This window comes from Nelumbo lutea, chromosome 5 (genome assembly GCF_056320005.1).
Source record: "Nelumbo lutea isolate HS-2025 chromosome 5, American lotus-T2T, whole genome shotgun sequence".
In the NCBI taxonomy this organism is placed as follows: Eukaryota; Viridiplantae; Streptophyta; class Magnoliopsida; order Proteales; family Nelumbonaceae; genus Nelumbo; species Nelumbo lutea.
The window spans coordinates 12,651,967-12,668,249 of record NC_142688.1 but is presented as its reverse complement, the minus strand read 5'-3'; the positions used below and the strand labels follow the sequence as shown (position 1 = coordinate 12,668,249).

General features: G+C 35.8%; 1 protein-coding gene across 2 annotated transcripts; it reads left to right on the top strand.

Annotated features, from left to right (window-relative positions):
- Positions 1-12,227: 12,227 nt before the first annotated feature.
- On the top strand, positions 12,228-16,071 carry LOC148850409 (patatin-like protein 2). 2 transcript variants are annotated; one of them, XM_088947526.1, is made up of 7 exons: positions 12,228-12,537; positions 12,621-12,802; positions 13,237-13,426; positions 14,879-15,040; positions 15,126-15,428; positions 15,537-15,712; positions 15,812-16,071. In XM_088947526.1, exons 1-7 carry the CDS (start codon positions 12,394-12,396, stop codon positions 15,876-15,878), a joined length of 1,224 nt encoding a protein of 407 aa, XP_088803652.1. In that variant the 5' UTR covers positions 12,228-12,393; the 3' UTR covers positions 15,879-16,071. The 2 variants fall into 2 exon arrangements, 1 of the variants encoding a protein (XP_088803652.1); XR_016099854.1 differs by having other exon boundaries at positions 12,250-12,537; positions 15,553-15,712.
- The last annotated feature ends 212 nt before the right edge of the window (positions 16,072-16,283 follow it).

The window sequence follows — 16,283 nt, the reverse complement described above, 5'->3', positions numbered from 1 at the left end:
TCAGACCATAAGGATGGTGTACTAACAAAATAGAAGGCGGGAGGGAGATGGATATAAATCATACGATGTGGATGTGAGATGGAAGGTTGTAGACCAGGGGCAATTTAGGCAGAAAAATCGTGGAATTAATTCTACTTCCGAGTTTTTCCAAGAGAGAGAAACCCCAAGTACCTAAGAATATTCCGTTTTAGAACCGGAATTTTCTGGCCCTTCCAGAATTGGGCTTTTAGATTAGACATATGGGTGCAATTTGGGCGAACCTAACTCGGACTAATTCAACCCAAATTTCTAAACAGAATATGAGTTATGACTTAGCCGAAGCCTAGGGTTTATTTTCCATATTTATGTCGAGCCCGAGCCCAAGCCCACCATGACCCAGCCCAAATATGACCCAATTTTAAATACATAATACACGAATACATGTAAAATTATTGACAATTAGTTGGCTGGAATGGAATGTTAGAGATTGTATTTAAAAACTTCTTATGTCTTATCCAAGATGGATATATTGACCTAACTTCTTCTACGCTGATCCAAACTTCCAGCAATCCAACAAGCTAGAGAAGATCCAAGCCAGATTGGCCGAGTTAGTTTGCCTGTCGCACACCAGCCATTAATCTTCAAGGATCTTACATTACATTATTACATTATGTATCTTGGTAGAAATGGGCTAGGCTTGTACTATTTCATAATGTAATCAATGCCCGGCCTGTTTTATTTTTTTATTTTTGGTAAGTCGAAAGGTGCTATATAAGACAGCGGTAGCACAACTCCGCAAGTCATACGAACAAATGAATCTAGATCCCATTGAATACGATTTAGAAAAAAAACTCCCATCAGTCAAAGCATTCCACACCAATCAATCAATAGCTTGGTTTGCCTCCCGATATGAATAGATGAACGAGACGCTAGTAGGCAAAAATGAATATAGGTTCCAATAATCTTTGATGACATTCCTTAATCTCCACGGTGGTTCAACAGACTTTTTTTACGCAGTCGATGTCGAGGTTTGAATCTAGGGTACGGTTTTCCAAGTCCTTTTAGGAAGACCTTCTGACATTCTAGATGGCCAAAAGATGTAAAGAGTTTTCAGGGTTTTTCTCAAAAGGTTTAGACCATTTGGTATGTATCCTAGTCTACCATGGTCTTTTTTTGGTGAAGAAAATATTTCATTAAAAACATAAAGGAACCACGATTTACAAGCTAACTAAACATTCTTTAACAATAGCACCAGATAAACGTAAAGGAATAGAAATACACGATTTAAAACTAGACTTCAAACCACACTTTGCTGCAACATGCGCAACTTCATTTTGAACACCACTAGAAAGTGAAGTTTCTTCTCAAGGCAACCTCCTTGATGTCACGGCAGCATAACCAAACATATGGGGAGATTTCAGAATTAGGATCACAAAAAAAAAAAAAAAGTTCACCAAATTTGAACAATCAGATTCAAAAATAATCTTAAAGATACCCATCTGATCAACAAAAGTGACTGCTTCCCAAAGAGCTTTAGTTTCTGCTGTTAAAGGTGTGGATGCTTTTATAGGTGCAAAATCAGCACCCCAACACCCTCCTCTATGATCCTGCAAAATGAAACTGAAGGAAGCTTTATTTGCATATATGAAACCAACATCACAATTCACTTTCATAAAACCAAGCTTTGAAAGTTTCCACAAGAATGCTTCAACAACTCTTTCAAGATTGGAAGATCCTTTCCAATTTCTGTTGCCAGAGGTGAAACCTCTCCACTATTGACCTGTGAATTTTAGATATCACAACAATGAATTTTCATTTTCAAAATAGAATAAGTTTATATTTTCCAAATTTCCCAAAGATATTGGGCTATGCTTGCTAGGGTCTCTATCTTTTCATCCTTCAGAGTAGTTACAAAACTTTTGAACCCGTCCCCAAAAGAAGAAAATGATCTTACAATTTTTGGGTTAATGTCCAAACCTGATCCAAGCCAGGTACATCTAGCTTTATCACAAAGAAACAATGCATGCAAAGTTGTTTCAACCTCTTTCCCACATCTTGTACTGGTGTCTGATTCAAATATACCCCTTACAACTAGATTTTCCTTCATAGCTAAGCCATTCACACAACACATCCAAAGAAAGTGCTTAATTTTTTGTTTTGCTAGTACCTTCTAGATCAGGTTCCATAATTTTTTTCTAAAACCAGGGTTAGGATGGGACATTTCACTATTTTCCCTATTATTTTTTGCTATGAAATACACTGACCTGATTGAGAATTTGCCATTTTGCTTCTTAACCACACTAACTTATCTGGCCAAGGATTAAAGGGAAGGTTTATATTCAAAATTTTTTGAGATATGAAGTTAGTGAAAAAGGCCATTTACTTTATTTTCATCTCCTTTTCTTCCATTATGATTAATCAAATCAGCCACCTTTGCTTCAAAATAATTCACTAGTCTTGGGTCCATTGGCTTGAAATCCTCCAGATCTTGTATCCAATGATCACCCATAGGTTGACTTCATGGCTATTACCTATCTTCCAATAAACTCCCCCTCTTAAAATTTATCTGCCAACCAAGACACTTCTCCACCCCCAATAAGGCCTACTTCTCATGGGAGCTTAAAGGAAAATGAAAATTTTGAAAATATTTGGCTTTGAGAAGCCTTGCCCAAAGACTAGAATGATTAGTGCAAAGCCTCCAGGCTAACTTTGCTAGAAGCTCCAAGTTGAAAGAAAGGGGATCCCAAAATCCTAGTCCCCCCCCCCCCCTATTTGATTTGTTTTTGCAGATTTGATCCCACTTAACCCACCTTGTTTTCCTTTTTTTCTCATTGTCCCCCATTAGAATCCTCTTTGACTCCTAACTATAAAATTACAAACTTTCTTTGGTAAAAGAAAGAAAGACATACAATAGGTAGGGATTGCTGTGAGAACATATTTTATTAGGACTTCTTTCACTACTTTGGATAGTAAAGATCATCTTCATCCCTTTGTCCTGTTTGACACTCTTTCAGCAAGATACTCAAAGGATTGAGTTATTTTTTTATCTAAGAGATGATGGGCTCCCAGATGGCATCCAAAAAAGAGCTTGTTTATCTAAGATTAGCTTTTGAGAAAACATAGTTATCATCTACAAAAAACAAATGAGAAATGGTTGGCGCCTGTCTATTGATTTTTTTACTTAAGAAATCACTCTTATTCACTTTTTGGTTCAAAATGGCTGAAAACACATAAGAGCAGAGAAGAAAGAGATCGAGTAAGAGGGGGTCACCCTGTCTTAGCCCTCTCTATGAATACAATTTCTTGGAGGGGGAGCCATTCACTAGGATTTGATAGGAGACAATAGTTACACAGGTCATGACCCAAGTGATCTACTTATTTTTTAACCCTAGTTTTCCATTATGGCTTTCAAAAAATCCCATTCCACCCTATCATAGGCTTTACTCATATCTAGTTTAACAGTCACGAACCCATTTTTAGCTTTGGTATAAGACATAAAGTGCATTACTTCATGGGCTATCAGGATGTTATCTGTAACCGCTCTGTTTGGAATAAAAGCACTTTGATTCTCATAATCTATTCGTTTAGGAGTGATTTCATCCTGTAAGCCAGAATATTTACAATTATCTTATACAATGCATTGTACAAACTAATTCGCCTAAATTGAGAATAGGTGGAGTTTAGGATTTTATTTAAGATTCCTTCATTGAAAAAAGTTTGACACCTGTTTCACCAAATTAGCTTTAATAACCTCACAGAAATGCTAAAAGAAGAGATATGGGAAGCCATCCGGCCCAAGAGCTTTCCTAGGGGCCATTTTGAAGAGATCTTTCTTAATCTCCTCTTTTGCGACTTCCTTTTGAAGCTCCTTGTTATTTTCCTCAATTATTAGGCAGATATTTTCTTCAAGGGCAATAGAAATGTCTGTAGGAGTAGAGGAAGTGAAAATTCCATTAAAATGATTTACAAAAAACACTTTTATTTGATCTTGCCCTTCCATCCACTCACCAGTTTCATTCTTAATTTTTAGGATCCTATTCTTCCCTCTTCTTCTGATTGTAGCATTGTGGAAAAACTTGACATTTTTATCTCCATACTTTAACTAATTTATTCTTGACTTCTAGCCCAAATGATTTCTTATCTTTTAAGCCAATAATCTAATTGAGTTTCAATCTCCTCCACTCTTTGCTGACAGTAATTTGACCCCTCCTTTCTTTGCTCCATTGCTAGCTCCTGTTTTAATTTTCCTATCCACTCATGAGCTTTTCCAAAATCCTCTTTATTCAATTTTCTAAGTCTTCCTCAACCTTTCACACTTCTTGGAAATAGAGCTGGTTGGCAAATTAGAACGTTGACTTGTTCATGTGTCTTTGATTAAGTCAGAGAGTTTATCATGGGTAAGCCACATTTCTTCAAATCTAAAAGGTTTTTTTTATTTTAAAATTTATAGGATTAGTGCCTACGCAAATAGAAAGGTGATCGAACCCATAGGTTGAAATAACTAGGACACTTGCATCAGGATAAATTTCTTTCCAATCTAGATTACAAAGGCCCCTATCTAATTTGACCATTATATGATCATTTTGGTCCTTCCTATTGGTCCAAGTGTACTTTGGTCCTTGGCTTTGAATTTCCTTCAAATGCCAACCCCCCATGAAGTTCATATTTTTCCTTATTTGCCCAACTTTCAGCTCTTTACCCCCTACTTTATCATCCAAATTGAAGGTCATATTCCCATAGACAGCACCAAGCTCCCTCAGACTTGGTTGCTATCTGATAAAGCTTTTCCACAAAGCTCAATCTTTTGCTTTTTTTTTGCTCTCCATAAACAAAAGTACACCACCAAGACTACCTATTATCAATAACCTCAATTTTTTAATGGATCAGGTTATTGTTAGCTGTTATAACTTGAAGTTTGACATTTTTTCCCAACAAAGAGCTAGGCCACCAAACAGGCCTATTGAATTGACACCCCAACAATTCCAATCCCAAAAGCAATTAAAATTTCTCCTATAGTTGAGTAAACTACATTTCATCTCACTAAAAAAAGTAATCTATACCCCTAAATTATTGGAGATCTCTTTCGCTGCTCGAACCGTTAAGGAGGATCCCAACCCTTGACAGTTCCAGTAGAGAGCTTTCATTTCTATTGTGGGAGTTGTTCAAGGGCAACTCATACAAACCCTCTTTCTCCAAACGAGCTCTCAAAGAAAATGTTTCTTTAACTCATAATTCTTACTAAAGTTTTCCTTATTGTTGGTCTCATAATTATTCTCATTTTTATTTTTCTTTGAGTTCTTTTGTGCTTTAGCCCATGTTTTTTTTTTTTTTTTTTTTTTTTTTTTTTTTTTTTATAAAACTGATTCTCTCTGTGTTTCTAGGTTGACTCCTCCATTTTTGGAAACATAAAGATGCATTTGTTCTAACCCTGGAAAGAGCATCCAGCAAACTATAACTAGTCTCTGAAAAAGGATAGAGGATTTGATATGATCTTTTGTTTAAATTAAAGATTGATCTTGTGTGAAACAATTCTTTTAGCTTTTTTCTCTTTTTTATCTTCTTCACACCCCATCTATTCCTCAATCCTAAGCATTTTTTATCAGTAGTCCACCCCTCATCTTGTAGTAATTTATTGATTTTGATTTTTCCATATTTTACAGGAAGAACAATTGTATTAATACAATCTTCTAACATGTCCACAGATGAAAAATATTCAGTTTTAGTAAAGTTAGGCCCTGAATTCGATGTTGATTTCATTGGAAGACAATAGTTTAAATTAGAAAATAGATTAGGGCAATAAAACATTTATTGAGAGAGTTCTTAAAACATATCTTTTCCGGTTTTGATAGGCCTGTTTGCTTCCACCCCGACGACGTCTAATCTATATCGCGGTTAAAAAGTTTCAATATTTCTCCTTCAATACTCAACAGATCTGCATCATACTCTTTTTTCCTTTTTGAACGATAGTTCCCTGAGTCTTCTTTGTCTAGTGTCAAGTCTCCTCTTTCCCTTTTTGATCTTGTAGTAGTCCCCAGATTGGAGTTCTTTATAGGTAACTTTATGGAATTCAAATTCAGACTTGGATTTGGGTTTGCGGGTTGGAGCAATAGTCTTGTGATTTGGTCCAAATTGCTTTTTGACCCGTTTTTCCCCTCTTCATTTAAAACCTCAACTAAGGCCTCTGATTCATTATATGATAGGTTCATCGATTTAGATGCTTGGCCTATCTCTATAATACGCAACCCATCCTCTTCACCCTCTTTTTCAAGTAAGTCTTGTATCACAAGATTGAAAATTCGTCTCTTGTGAAAGATCGAACTAACCATCGATTGCTTCTCTCTAACTATATGCCTTGGATAGGTAAAGTTAGTCTGACTGGGTTTGAAACCTAAAAAATCACTTTCATCTTCCTCAGTTGAAGTAGGCCTTCATTGAAAAAAAAGCTATATATGACATGATCACATTGATGTTGTCGTTAAAGTTTTTGGATTTTACCGGTGTGGTATTGATCCCCTCCTCTTCCTCGAATAGTCTCCTCTTTATAGGAGCCTTTATTATGTTTAGTTCCCTTTGCTCTATCTATTCTTGGAGAAATTTTGTTGAGCTTTGCGTCTTTTCTACCCCTTTCTCATTTGATTTTTCCAGAGGAGGGTCCTGGTTCTTGTTTTATTTCCAGTGACTTTCCTTATCAGACCTTCTTTGCTTGATTGTTGTCTTTTTTGCATTCAGAAAGCGGTCCTGTTCACTACCTACCTCTGCCCTCATCCATGGACCGAAGCCCTTTGGCCCCTTTGATTAGTTAAGCTTTTGCTTTGCTAATCTATCCGCTAGCACTTCTTTGCAATTTCTTTTAACATGACCTATAACGCTACAACGATAGAAAAATAAAGGAATATTTTCATAGAATTTAAACTATTTCTCCCTACCATCTTCCAATACACCTTTAGAACCTATTACCAGCGGTTTTGTTACATCTATCCTTACCCGAACTCTCAAGCCCTTCATCCACACCACTTTCTTCTTCTTTTTCCCTTCCTCCTCCAGTTTCACTTCGATGATTTCTCTTGCTGCCTTTTCTAGCATTGTCCTTGTCTCCTTGGTTCTATATGCTATTGGCACATCTAGGATACGAAGCCAAGCCTTGATGGAGTTCAGTTGCACTTCAGATACTAGGATATCACCAGATTGTTCTTTTAGCAGGAGCGGGTATTCTTTGATTGCCCACGGCTCCTCCCTTAGTATATTTCTCATATCCTTTTCTTTTGACAAGGATATCCATAGAATATCTTCATTTTCTCTCTCGATTTGCATATATCCCTTAATTCACCACCACATGTTTCGTATTTAATCAATCACATCAGACATGTTCAAGGGTTTGTCCGATAAAACCTTCGCATATAAACCCTTTGTCTTCTAGGTGTTTTTGGTTAACATCTTTGGCTAATCTCCTTGGTCATCCTTCTCTGCCATTTCCATTGTTTCTCCTTTGGGGGGTGCTATTGACTTGAACTCGTTTGATTTTCACTCCACTTGAAAGTTGTCTAACAGAACACTCGCTCTCTCACAGAACACTTCTAAAGAGTTGTTAAATGATCCTTGGTCATTTTGGACTTCTATGAGTTTTTAAGCCATAGGTATTTTGGCTTCTTGTCTTGCATTGCCATATGGAGAAAAACAAAATTTTTAAAAGGCTGAAAGACCACCTATAAAGACTTGCCAAACACCCTCTATGTAATCCCCCCACCTCCTCCAAGTTCCAAATGAAAAGATAAAAAAAAAAATAGAAAAAATAACTAAAAGATGGCATAGGTTAAGACACTAATTTGAATTCTCAAAAAACCATAGAACACAAAGATAGCATAACCCTAGATAACCTCAAAGTTGAACCAGGTTTCTCAGACTTGTTGGTATGAGATTTTACAACTTGCAACTTCATATCTTAGGCCAATTGTATTATCTTTATGGTTAAAAGTTTCCTCTCAAACTAAGGTCTTGTTCATTCTTCAAAAGGTCTCTTACTCGGGTAAGTGCACTTACCCAAGTAAATGTTTTTTGGGAAGCAGTTACCTGGGTAAGTTTACTTACCCATGTTCTTTTGATTCTCAGGTAAGTTGCATAATGACTTTTTTACCCATAAAAGCCACTATTAAAATGGACACACTTGTACCATTGTGTTTTATAAACTTTTCTCTTAGGTGGGAAAGTTACTTATCCATAAAAAGTCAATATTAAAATAGGCAAACTTGTCCATTGTGTTTTTTAAACTTTTCTCCTAGGTGGGAAAGTTACCCACTTGGGAGATGAGTATCATTTACCTAGGTAAAATGACACCCAAGGAAACTAACTTTATTGTGGGACCCAGTTCTTATAGAAAAAAAGAACGGTGTAAAATTGGTCAATGGAAATCACTTTCCCCCTCTTATTTTCCGGAAAACGAACAGGGCCTAAGATGAGCTATATAAGGTAGCCCATAACTTTTGGCTCCAACATTTTATGACATGATTCAACCACCAGACTTTCTCTTAGTCATCTGGAGTAGACTGATTCTTTAGATGTGGCTACGAGTGTCAATTGGGTTGGATTTTGATCCAATCCAATGTGAGTCCATTACAAATGGACCAGGTCCAATCCAATCCAAAGAATATTTGGACCATTTTGGTCAGGTCCAATTCAAGGTCTAAACGGTCCAATCTGTTCAAATTTGTTTTAATTTAGATTAATTATGAACCAAACCTGATCCATTGACACTTATACTTCTATCTTCTATCATTGGACCGGATATTGGCTCAATCCAACCTGATCCAATATAAAATTATTATGGATGGATCATGTCCAATTCAATCCAATAAATAATTTGGACTATTAAGTCTGGATTGGTCCGATTCATTAATATGTCTTGTTGGTCCATCCAATCCATGTCTAAATTGATTTTGATTTGGATGGGATGCAATCCAAAGCTAGTCCATTGAGGTTAGGCATATGTTGTTGTTTTGTCTCCTAACTTAGTGCATGGAGGTTCCCATTTGCCACTTCTGTAACTTGAAAGAATCAACCTTCCCTTAAATTGTTTAATCGCTTGAAGTAGTTATGAAAATGAAAGCAGTCACCGAAACGATTTAATCTGGTCAATGTACCATATTAATTATATTATTTGGAACTTGTAAGCTTACAAGAAGGGGAAAACTAACTGTTCCTTGGTCAACTCTGCGTCAAGTAATTCCTTGTGTTAATGGAAGAAGAGGTTATGGATCGGTTCAAGATATCTAAAATTTGTTTTTTTTTTTTTTTTTTTAAATTACGTACAAAACAAATCATGTATTATTGCTGGCACATCCCTATGTGCTCAAAGTGTTTTAGCTTTTTCTTTTAGGTTATGTTTGTTTTCGGTGTAAATGCAAATCGACATAAAATTCTACTGTGAATTTGCATTTCACGTATTTATTTTCAGTATAAATATAAATTGATGTAAAATTCTATACATACAGTCCCTATTTTTATGCGTTTGCTTCCAATGTAATGTTTACATCGAAAATTGATGTAAATCATCTAATCGGCTAACTTTTCCATCGACAATAAATGATCAAAATACATTTATATTGATTATCACATAAAAAAACTCCAGTGGTCCATTCAAATTTTAAAACTGATCGACTAACATTTACATAGATGATTTTTCACCGAAATCAAATGCAGCCTTATTAAAAAATTATTACAATTAAAATATGATAACTACCTAAAAAAATGTTCCGTTGCCATCCCCATTAAGGAAAAGTCGAAATGGTATTTCTGATAATTGCTCACTGGAATACAGACATTGCATGATTCATGAAAGATGAAATATTTTGTGTGGGCTCAAGTTTAAAAGAAAAACATGTGTTTTCACATCAGAAATTCAATATCACATTTTTTCTTGTTTTAATTTTGAAGACAAAAAGCATATTACAAAAAGCACATTTTACAGCTAACTAAGAACATGCTTTTCAAATTATTTTTGTCTTGTTTTAAGAAACACTGAAACTCACGACAAGAAAAACAATTCATATTAAAGAAAACCTCCTTAATTCGTAAATGCATCATATCAATTTTTTACTTGGACCCTGATAGCTCGTGGTCAGCTTTGCCACGTGTCATGATTTGTCTGAGATTAAAGAAAGCATTGTGCCGTATGAAACTAAAGTAAGCAAGCGCGCAAAGGCATGCTTTTCACGAGAATTAATGAAGATAAGTGTTGACGAAGAGAAGAAGGTTGCTAGGATTTAGAGGTTCCGTGCAATATGAATTTCAGTTGGGTAATGAGTTTGGTAAAGATATAAGCCCGTTTGGCGCATTTTTTGTAAGGTATTTTGGTTGTTTACAAATCGAGAAGATTGATTTTTTATATATTTTCATTTGGTATGGAAGATTTAGCTACTAAAAGACGGTGCATCGAAAATATGTGAGAAGTCCATTTCGAGAAGCTTCAAATGAAGTTTTCTGTGTCTTTCATGTTTTAATTTCGTGTAGAAAGATATAGGCAGATGCATAGAACGACGCACATCTACCAAACTATCTTCAGGCTGCCCTGATCTTATATCAAAAACTTAATGCGCCATTTAACTATTAGAGCTACAAGAAGATTTTCTCAAAAAAATATATCAAACGAGCCGTTAGACATCTGACGTATATCTTTTAAAATTTCAAATAGATGAAAGTAAGCAGACGTGGCTTAGGGTCGGAGAAATAATCTGACTGTCATCAGTGCATTCCTAGCCAGTATGCCACTTTATCCCACGTGCCATTTTTCTAGGCAGACACAACTTCTATATATGATGCTTCCTGCAGTATTGGGTTGGACCCGCTTCAACCCAACCCCATCGGTTGGTGTTAGGTCTGGCTTAATCGGGTTTTGAGTTCAGCTGAATAAATCCTTAAAGGCTCAGTAAATATAAATATAAAAGTGTAAAATCTTGTATTATATATATATATATATATTATATTTATATTATATATTTGTATTTGTATTTTTTTTCAAACTGAGCCTTAATAAATTTATACATATAACAGCTAGTATTGGTAAACGGAAGAATGACCGGCTCAGTTGGTATATTAATTGGTTTAGACTCGGATTTGAATCTCACAACCACCGATTTTGAGAATGGGGTTATTAGTGTAGTACTGCATGCGCTATTCAAAAGGGGATTAAAAAAAGCTTAGAACATTTGTTATCTCTAGCTGGCTCAATGTAGGGGTAGGAGTTTGAATTCAGATAAATCCTTCGTTCCTTTTTTACTTTTTATTTAGACACTGTTCTATTCATGTTGTTTTTTTCTTGGAGTCCTGAACGCAACCTCACATTGGAAATAGTTCCATGCATTAATTGGGAGATATTCTTAATGTGCGGCTGAATGTTCATGATTGAAGAGTTTTTGCCTGGGGAAAATTCCATTACCATTTTTTGCACCATAATATAACATGTGGCATGTGAAATCAGATTTGGTCCTCACAAGACTGTATTCACAGTCCAGTTCCTTACAGAGTTGCATTGGAAATATTTTTCCATAAATAATAACATATAAGTAGAGAAATATTCCGAATGCAAGGTTACAAAGAACTATGCAAATGATAAAAACACAGTCTTATGAGAACTGAATCGAATCCTGTGGCATGTGAGCATTTTGCATGATTCATGTATATATTACTTCCACTATAAACTTTTGAGGCTGGAACATCATCAAATAATTAAATACATTATGATTGGAGCCATATTGGAAAGTAAATATGTAACCGTCATATATTCCTTGGTTGGGAATGTTAATTAGGAGAAAAAAGTTGTGTTAATTAAAGAAAAGGCCATTTGATCGATTCTAGAACTAGAAATCGTGTTCAGTGAAATATGAACGGAATCATGAAAGCAACGTCTCAGAATTAATGAGTCAGTTCATTAGCAATTTAGGCTTATTCTGAAAAGAGTATAAATACAAATATATAAGGTGCAAAACCTTGTTTTTTGTATATATTTATATAATATATATATTTGTATTTGTACTAAGCTCAATTTAAAAGGAGGATAAATATAAATTTGTAGAATGCAAAACTATGTATTTTAATTTATATGTTTTATATGGATTTATATATATTTATATTTACACTCTTTTCAAACCAGCAAGCACAAGTTCTCACGCAAAAGAACTTGATCTTAATCAAAGCTAATATTACATTAAAAAATAACCCAATTTCGTTATAAGTAGTCAGCAACTCAGAGTTCGTTTGGGATTGTTTCTGTTCAACTCTATAAATATGCAGTTGGTTCATGAATCAAAATGATCAAATTAAGCAGCAAACATAGTCAGCACTTTAATTTGGTGGAATCTCATCTTTCTGATTACTTCACATATCTCGGCCTAGCTGTTTACACGTCTTTCATCTCGTTCTCATATGGACAGAACAACGTCGTCCCTTCCTCAGATACAACGACCACCAACCTATGGAAACCTAATCACCGTCCTCAGCATCGATGGAGGTGGGATCAGAGGAATCATCCCCGGAACAATTCTTGCCTTCCTTGAATCACAACTTCAGGTATAGTTTACAGAGAGATTAATGAGCAGAGAGCTTAATTGGTTTGAAAACGCAAACTAATCGGTCGAGTATGTTTGTTGTAGGAATTGGATGGCGAGGATGCAAGAATTGCAGACTTCTTTGACGTTATTGGAGGGACGAGCACAGGGGGTCTGATAACAGCCATGTTAACTGCACCAAACGAAAACAATCGTCCTCTATTTGCTGCTCAAGATATCACAGCCTTCTACCTTGACAACTGCCCTAAAATTTTCCCACGGATGTGGTCAGTACTCAGCTGTACTAAAGGTAGCGCTATATAGGTGTTGGGGATCAGTATTGTGAACATTACACTGTTTTCTCATAAAAACATTGTTGGGCATGTGTGAGTTGTAAGCAAAGTTTTTTTTGAGAAAACTGCATTTATTTTTTATTTAGAAGTGGTGTTGCTACATAGCTTTATTTGGTACTAATGCTGTGTAGTTTTATGAGAAAACATACACTGCTTCAGACCGTACTTTCTCGATTTTTAAGACATAGGCTGAAGCAACTTTTTTATGGAAAAAAGATACCAAATAAGAGGCCGTTTTTTGAGAGACTTCTTCTTCTGGTGCCAACACCTACTAAGATTATTTCAATCCATTCATCAAACACTGATCAAAGAAATGACTAATATATTGTATGTTTCTTTCTTTTGATTTATGCACAAACAACGTACAGTGGAATATTTGGTTCCGTTGCAAAGACGCTCAGATCAATATTTGTAGGGCCCACATATAATGGGAAGTATCTCCATGGCATATTAAGAGAAAAGCTCGGGGAGACAAGGTTGCACCAAGCCCTCACCAATGTTGTCATTCCCACCTTCGATGTCAAGCAACTCCAGCCAATCATCTTCTCCTCTTTTGAGGTTCTCTCTCTCTCTCATACGTGAAGATTATGTTCACGATATGGTTGTTGCAGATGTCCTTTTAATATATTTTGGCTCCCTTGGAAAGAATGCAAACGCAAACAAAGTTCAGTTCAAATACAAACATGCAAGGTTCATTAAAATCACAGCGTTTTGTATTTGCAATCTTTACAAGCGGAGCCTTTTATTGCAGAGACAAGGGGGAATATAGCTTCTAAATTGTTTGTCAATATTATTTTCATTAAGATAGAAAAAATACTAAGAGAGTGGCAATATACAAACTAGATTAGCAATAACATGTACTTGGTTTTTTTGGTTGGTTGGTAATATGGTTTTCAAAATCGGACCAGACCGGACGGTTGGACCAAAAAAGGGAACCGATCAGGCGTTTTACCCCCAAACCGTTTAATTCCCCAAAAACTGTTGATTTGGTCAGCAAATCGTTGAGTCAGGCGGTTGAACCGTTCAACAGTTTGGCCGGTTTATATTTTTTTAATTTTCTTAGTTTTTTGTCAAAACAGACCATTCGTTCGGTTCAAACAGTCAGACCCTTCGACCCGAAAACCGGACCCCTAACCGGTTCATTGTCCAATTCAGTTTTAAAAACCTTGATTGGTACTGAAGGCGAGAATAATTGATTTTGTAACATGCCATGGATTTCTTTTTTTTTTTGTTATGATCATGTGATGTAGTTAAAAACCTAGATATTTTGTATAACATTATCCACCTTACTAATTATAGTGATTATTAACTTTTAATCCTCAGGTTTCTAAATCCACTTATTCAAACTTCATCATACTTTGTCCACTGATGTCATTGGACTTAAATATACCCTTCATTAATGAAACATTAAGAACCTTTCGCGTATGACATCATAAGAAATGTTTGGAAACATTGTCCTAAATGCGAGTTAGTTGTAAAAAAATGACATTTCCAAACATCAGAAAATTTGAGAAAACCTTTTGTTTTCCTATTATATATCATACTCAAAGGATACCATTCGTTTTGGTTTATTTTATGTGCAACCAAATGCAACATAGAAACAAAGAAAATAAAAGAAATTAAATACGAAATGGCCATGGGACTGGTTTGAGCAAAAAGTTATACCATGGACACGGTCAATCAAGGCCAGGGGATCCAGGAAGGATTGGCAAGAATGCCATGTCAACCAACAACCATCCATGGGATGTTTCAATTCCTATATATAAAGTTTAGGGGTGCAATTGGTTGGGTTGCGAATTTGTTAAATTTTCAATGGGCCTAAATCCTAACCCGAGCCCGATGTAATTGAAATTCTTAAAGCCAGGCAACCCGACTTGTAACCCTATATTAAGTCCGGAAAAAAAAAATTAAATATTTTAAAAAAATGCATGAGAGGGGAAGACTGGAAGAGAATAGTTAATAGTCACAAATTTGCATTAATTAAATGGCATTGTGCATTTTCATATGCAGGCCAAGACAACATCAGCCATGGATGCTCGACTCTCAGACATCTGCATTGCCACCTCTGCAGCTCCAACCTACCTTCCTGCCTATTATTTCAAGAGCGAAGGTGAAGATGGGGATGTGCGAGAATTCAACCTTATTGATGGTGGTGTTGCTGCAAATAATCCGGTAATCGCACTGCAAGAGTTTTTATTATTAATGAAATGACCAAGTACTAATTAAACTAACACATTTGCCCAATTCGATCTTTAAGGCTTTGATTGCAATCAGAGAATTGACCAAACGGGTGTTTGGAGAAAATCCAGATTTCTTCCCGATTAAGCCTATGGACTATTGTAGATTTCTAGTTATCTCATTAGGGACTGGTTCACCAAAGAAAGAAATGAAATACAATGCTAAAATGGCAGCTAAGTGGGGCGTTATGGGATGGCTTCTTAATGGTAGCTCAACTCCATTAGTGGATGTGTTTACTCAAGCAGGTGCAGATATGGTTGATTTTCATATCGCCGTGGTCTTTCAAGCCCTTAAATCCGAAAGCAACTATCTTAGGATTCAGGTAATTAATCACATAGACGTTCTTTCTGCATAAATCCGGCTTATAGAGTCATTGGCATTGACAGTTGATGATTATGTTATTCTTAATTAATTGAATGCGAAAAACCAGGATGACACATTAACAGGTGCTGTAGCTTCAGTTGACATTGCTACCAAGAAAAACTTGGGGAATCTTGTGAAGGTGGGAGAGGAACTGTTGAAGAAACCAGTTTCTAGGATCAATTTGGAGACTGGTCTTTCTGAACCTGTTGCAAATGGTGGCACTAATGAGGAAGCTCTCAAGAAGTAAGACCAATCTCTTGTCTTTATTTTATTCTGCATGCTACCTCAGAGATGTGTAGAGAATTTTAACAATGATCATTTTTCTTTTTCAATTTCTTCTAGGTTCGCTAAACTGCTCTCTGATGAAAGAAAACTTCGGCAGGAAAGATCACTCAATACTAAAACTTGAAATAGTGTGTGTCTCTGTTCTATTGTCAGATTGCACAGTTTTTGGTGTCTGTGTGTGGATATTTAATTAATCAGATTAACTGCTCTATAATTGTTCGTAGAACTGTAACTTAATTTCTATTTATTTCATGTATCTGAGTCTGTCTATGAATATAGCCCTAAAATTGACTGGGAGGATGTTAAGCGTTCCACAAGATTAGGCCCATAACACCTATCCATTGAAGCAATTTCCTCACCTTATGAATGAAAGAGAGGAGCATCACTAGACACTAGCGTTGTTACTGCACCGGAGACCGGACAATTAAAAAATCATCATCAATTATTGGTCTTTTTATCATTTGATTAAAAAAAAAACCTTACAAAGTTTGATCAAGTACCATTTTTTTAGGGTAAAAGACTAAGGGCC

Bases quoted from the DNA above. Each gene is read 5' to 3' on its own strand.
- LOC148850409 (XM_088947526.1), top strand. From the start codon at position 12,394: ATGGACAGAACAACGTCGTCCCTTCCTCAGATACAACGACCACCAACC. The intron at 15,041-15,125 runs GTAATCGCACTG...TCGATCTTTAAG, and splicing joins GTGTTGCTGCAAATAATCCG to GCTTTGATTGCAATCAGAGA. The intron at 15,429-15,536 runs GTAATTAATCAC...GCGAAAAACCAG, and splicing joins GCAACTATCTTAGGATTCAG to GATGACACATTAACAGGTGC.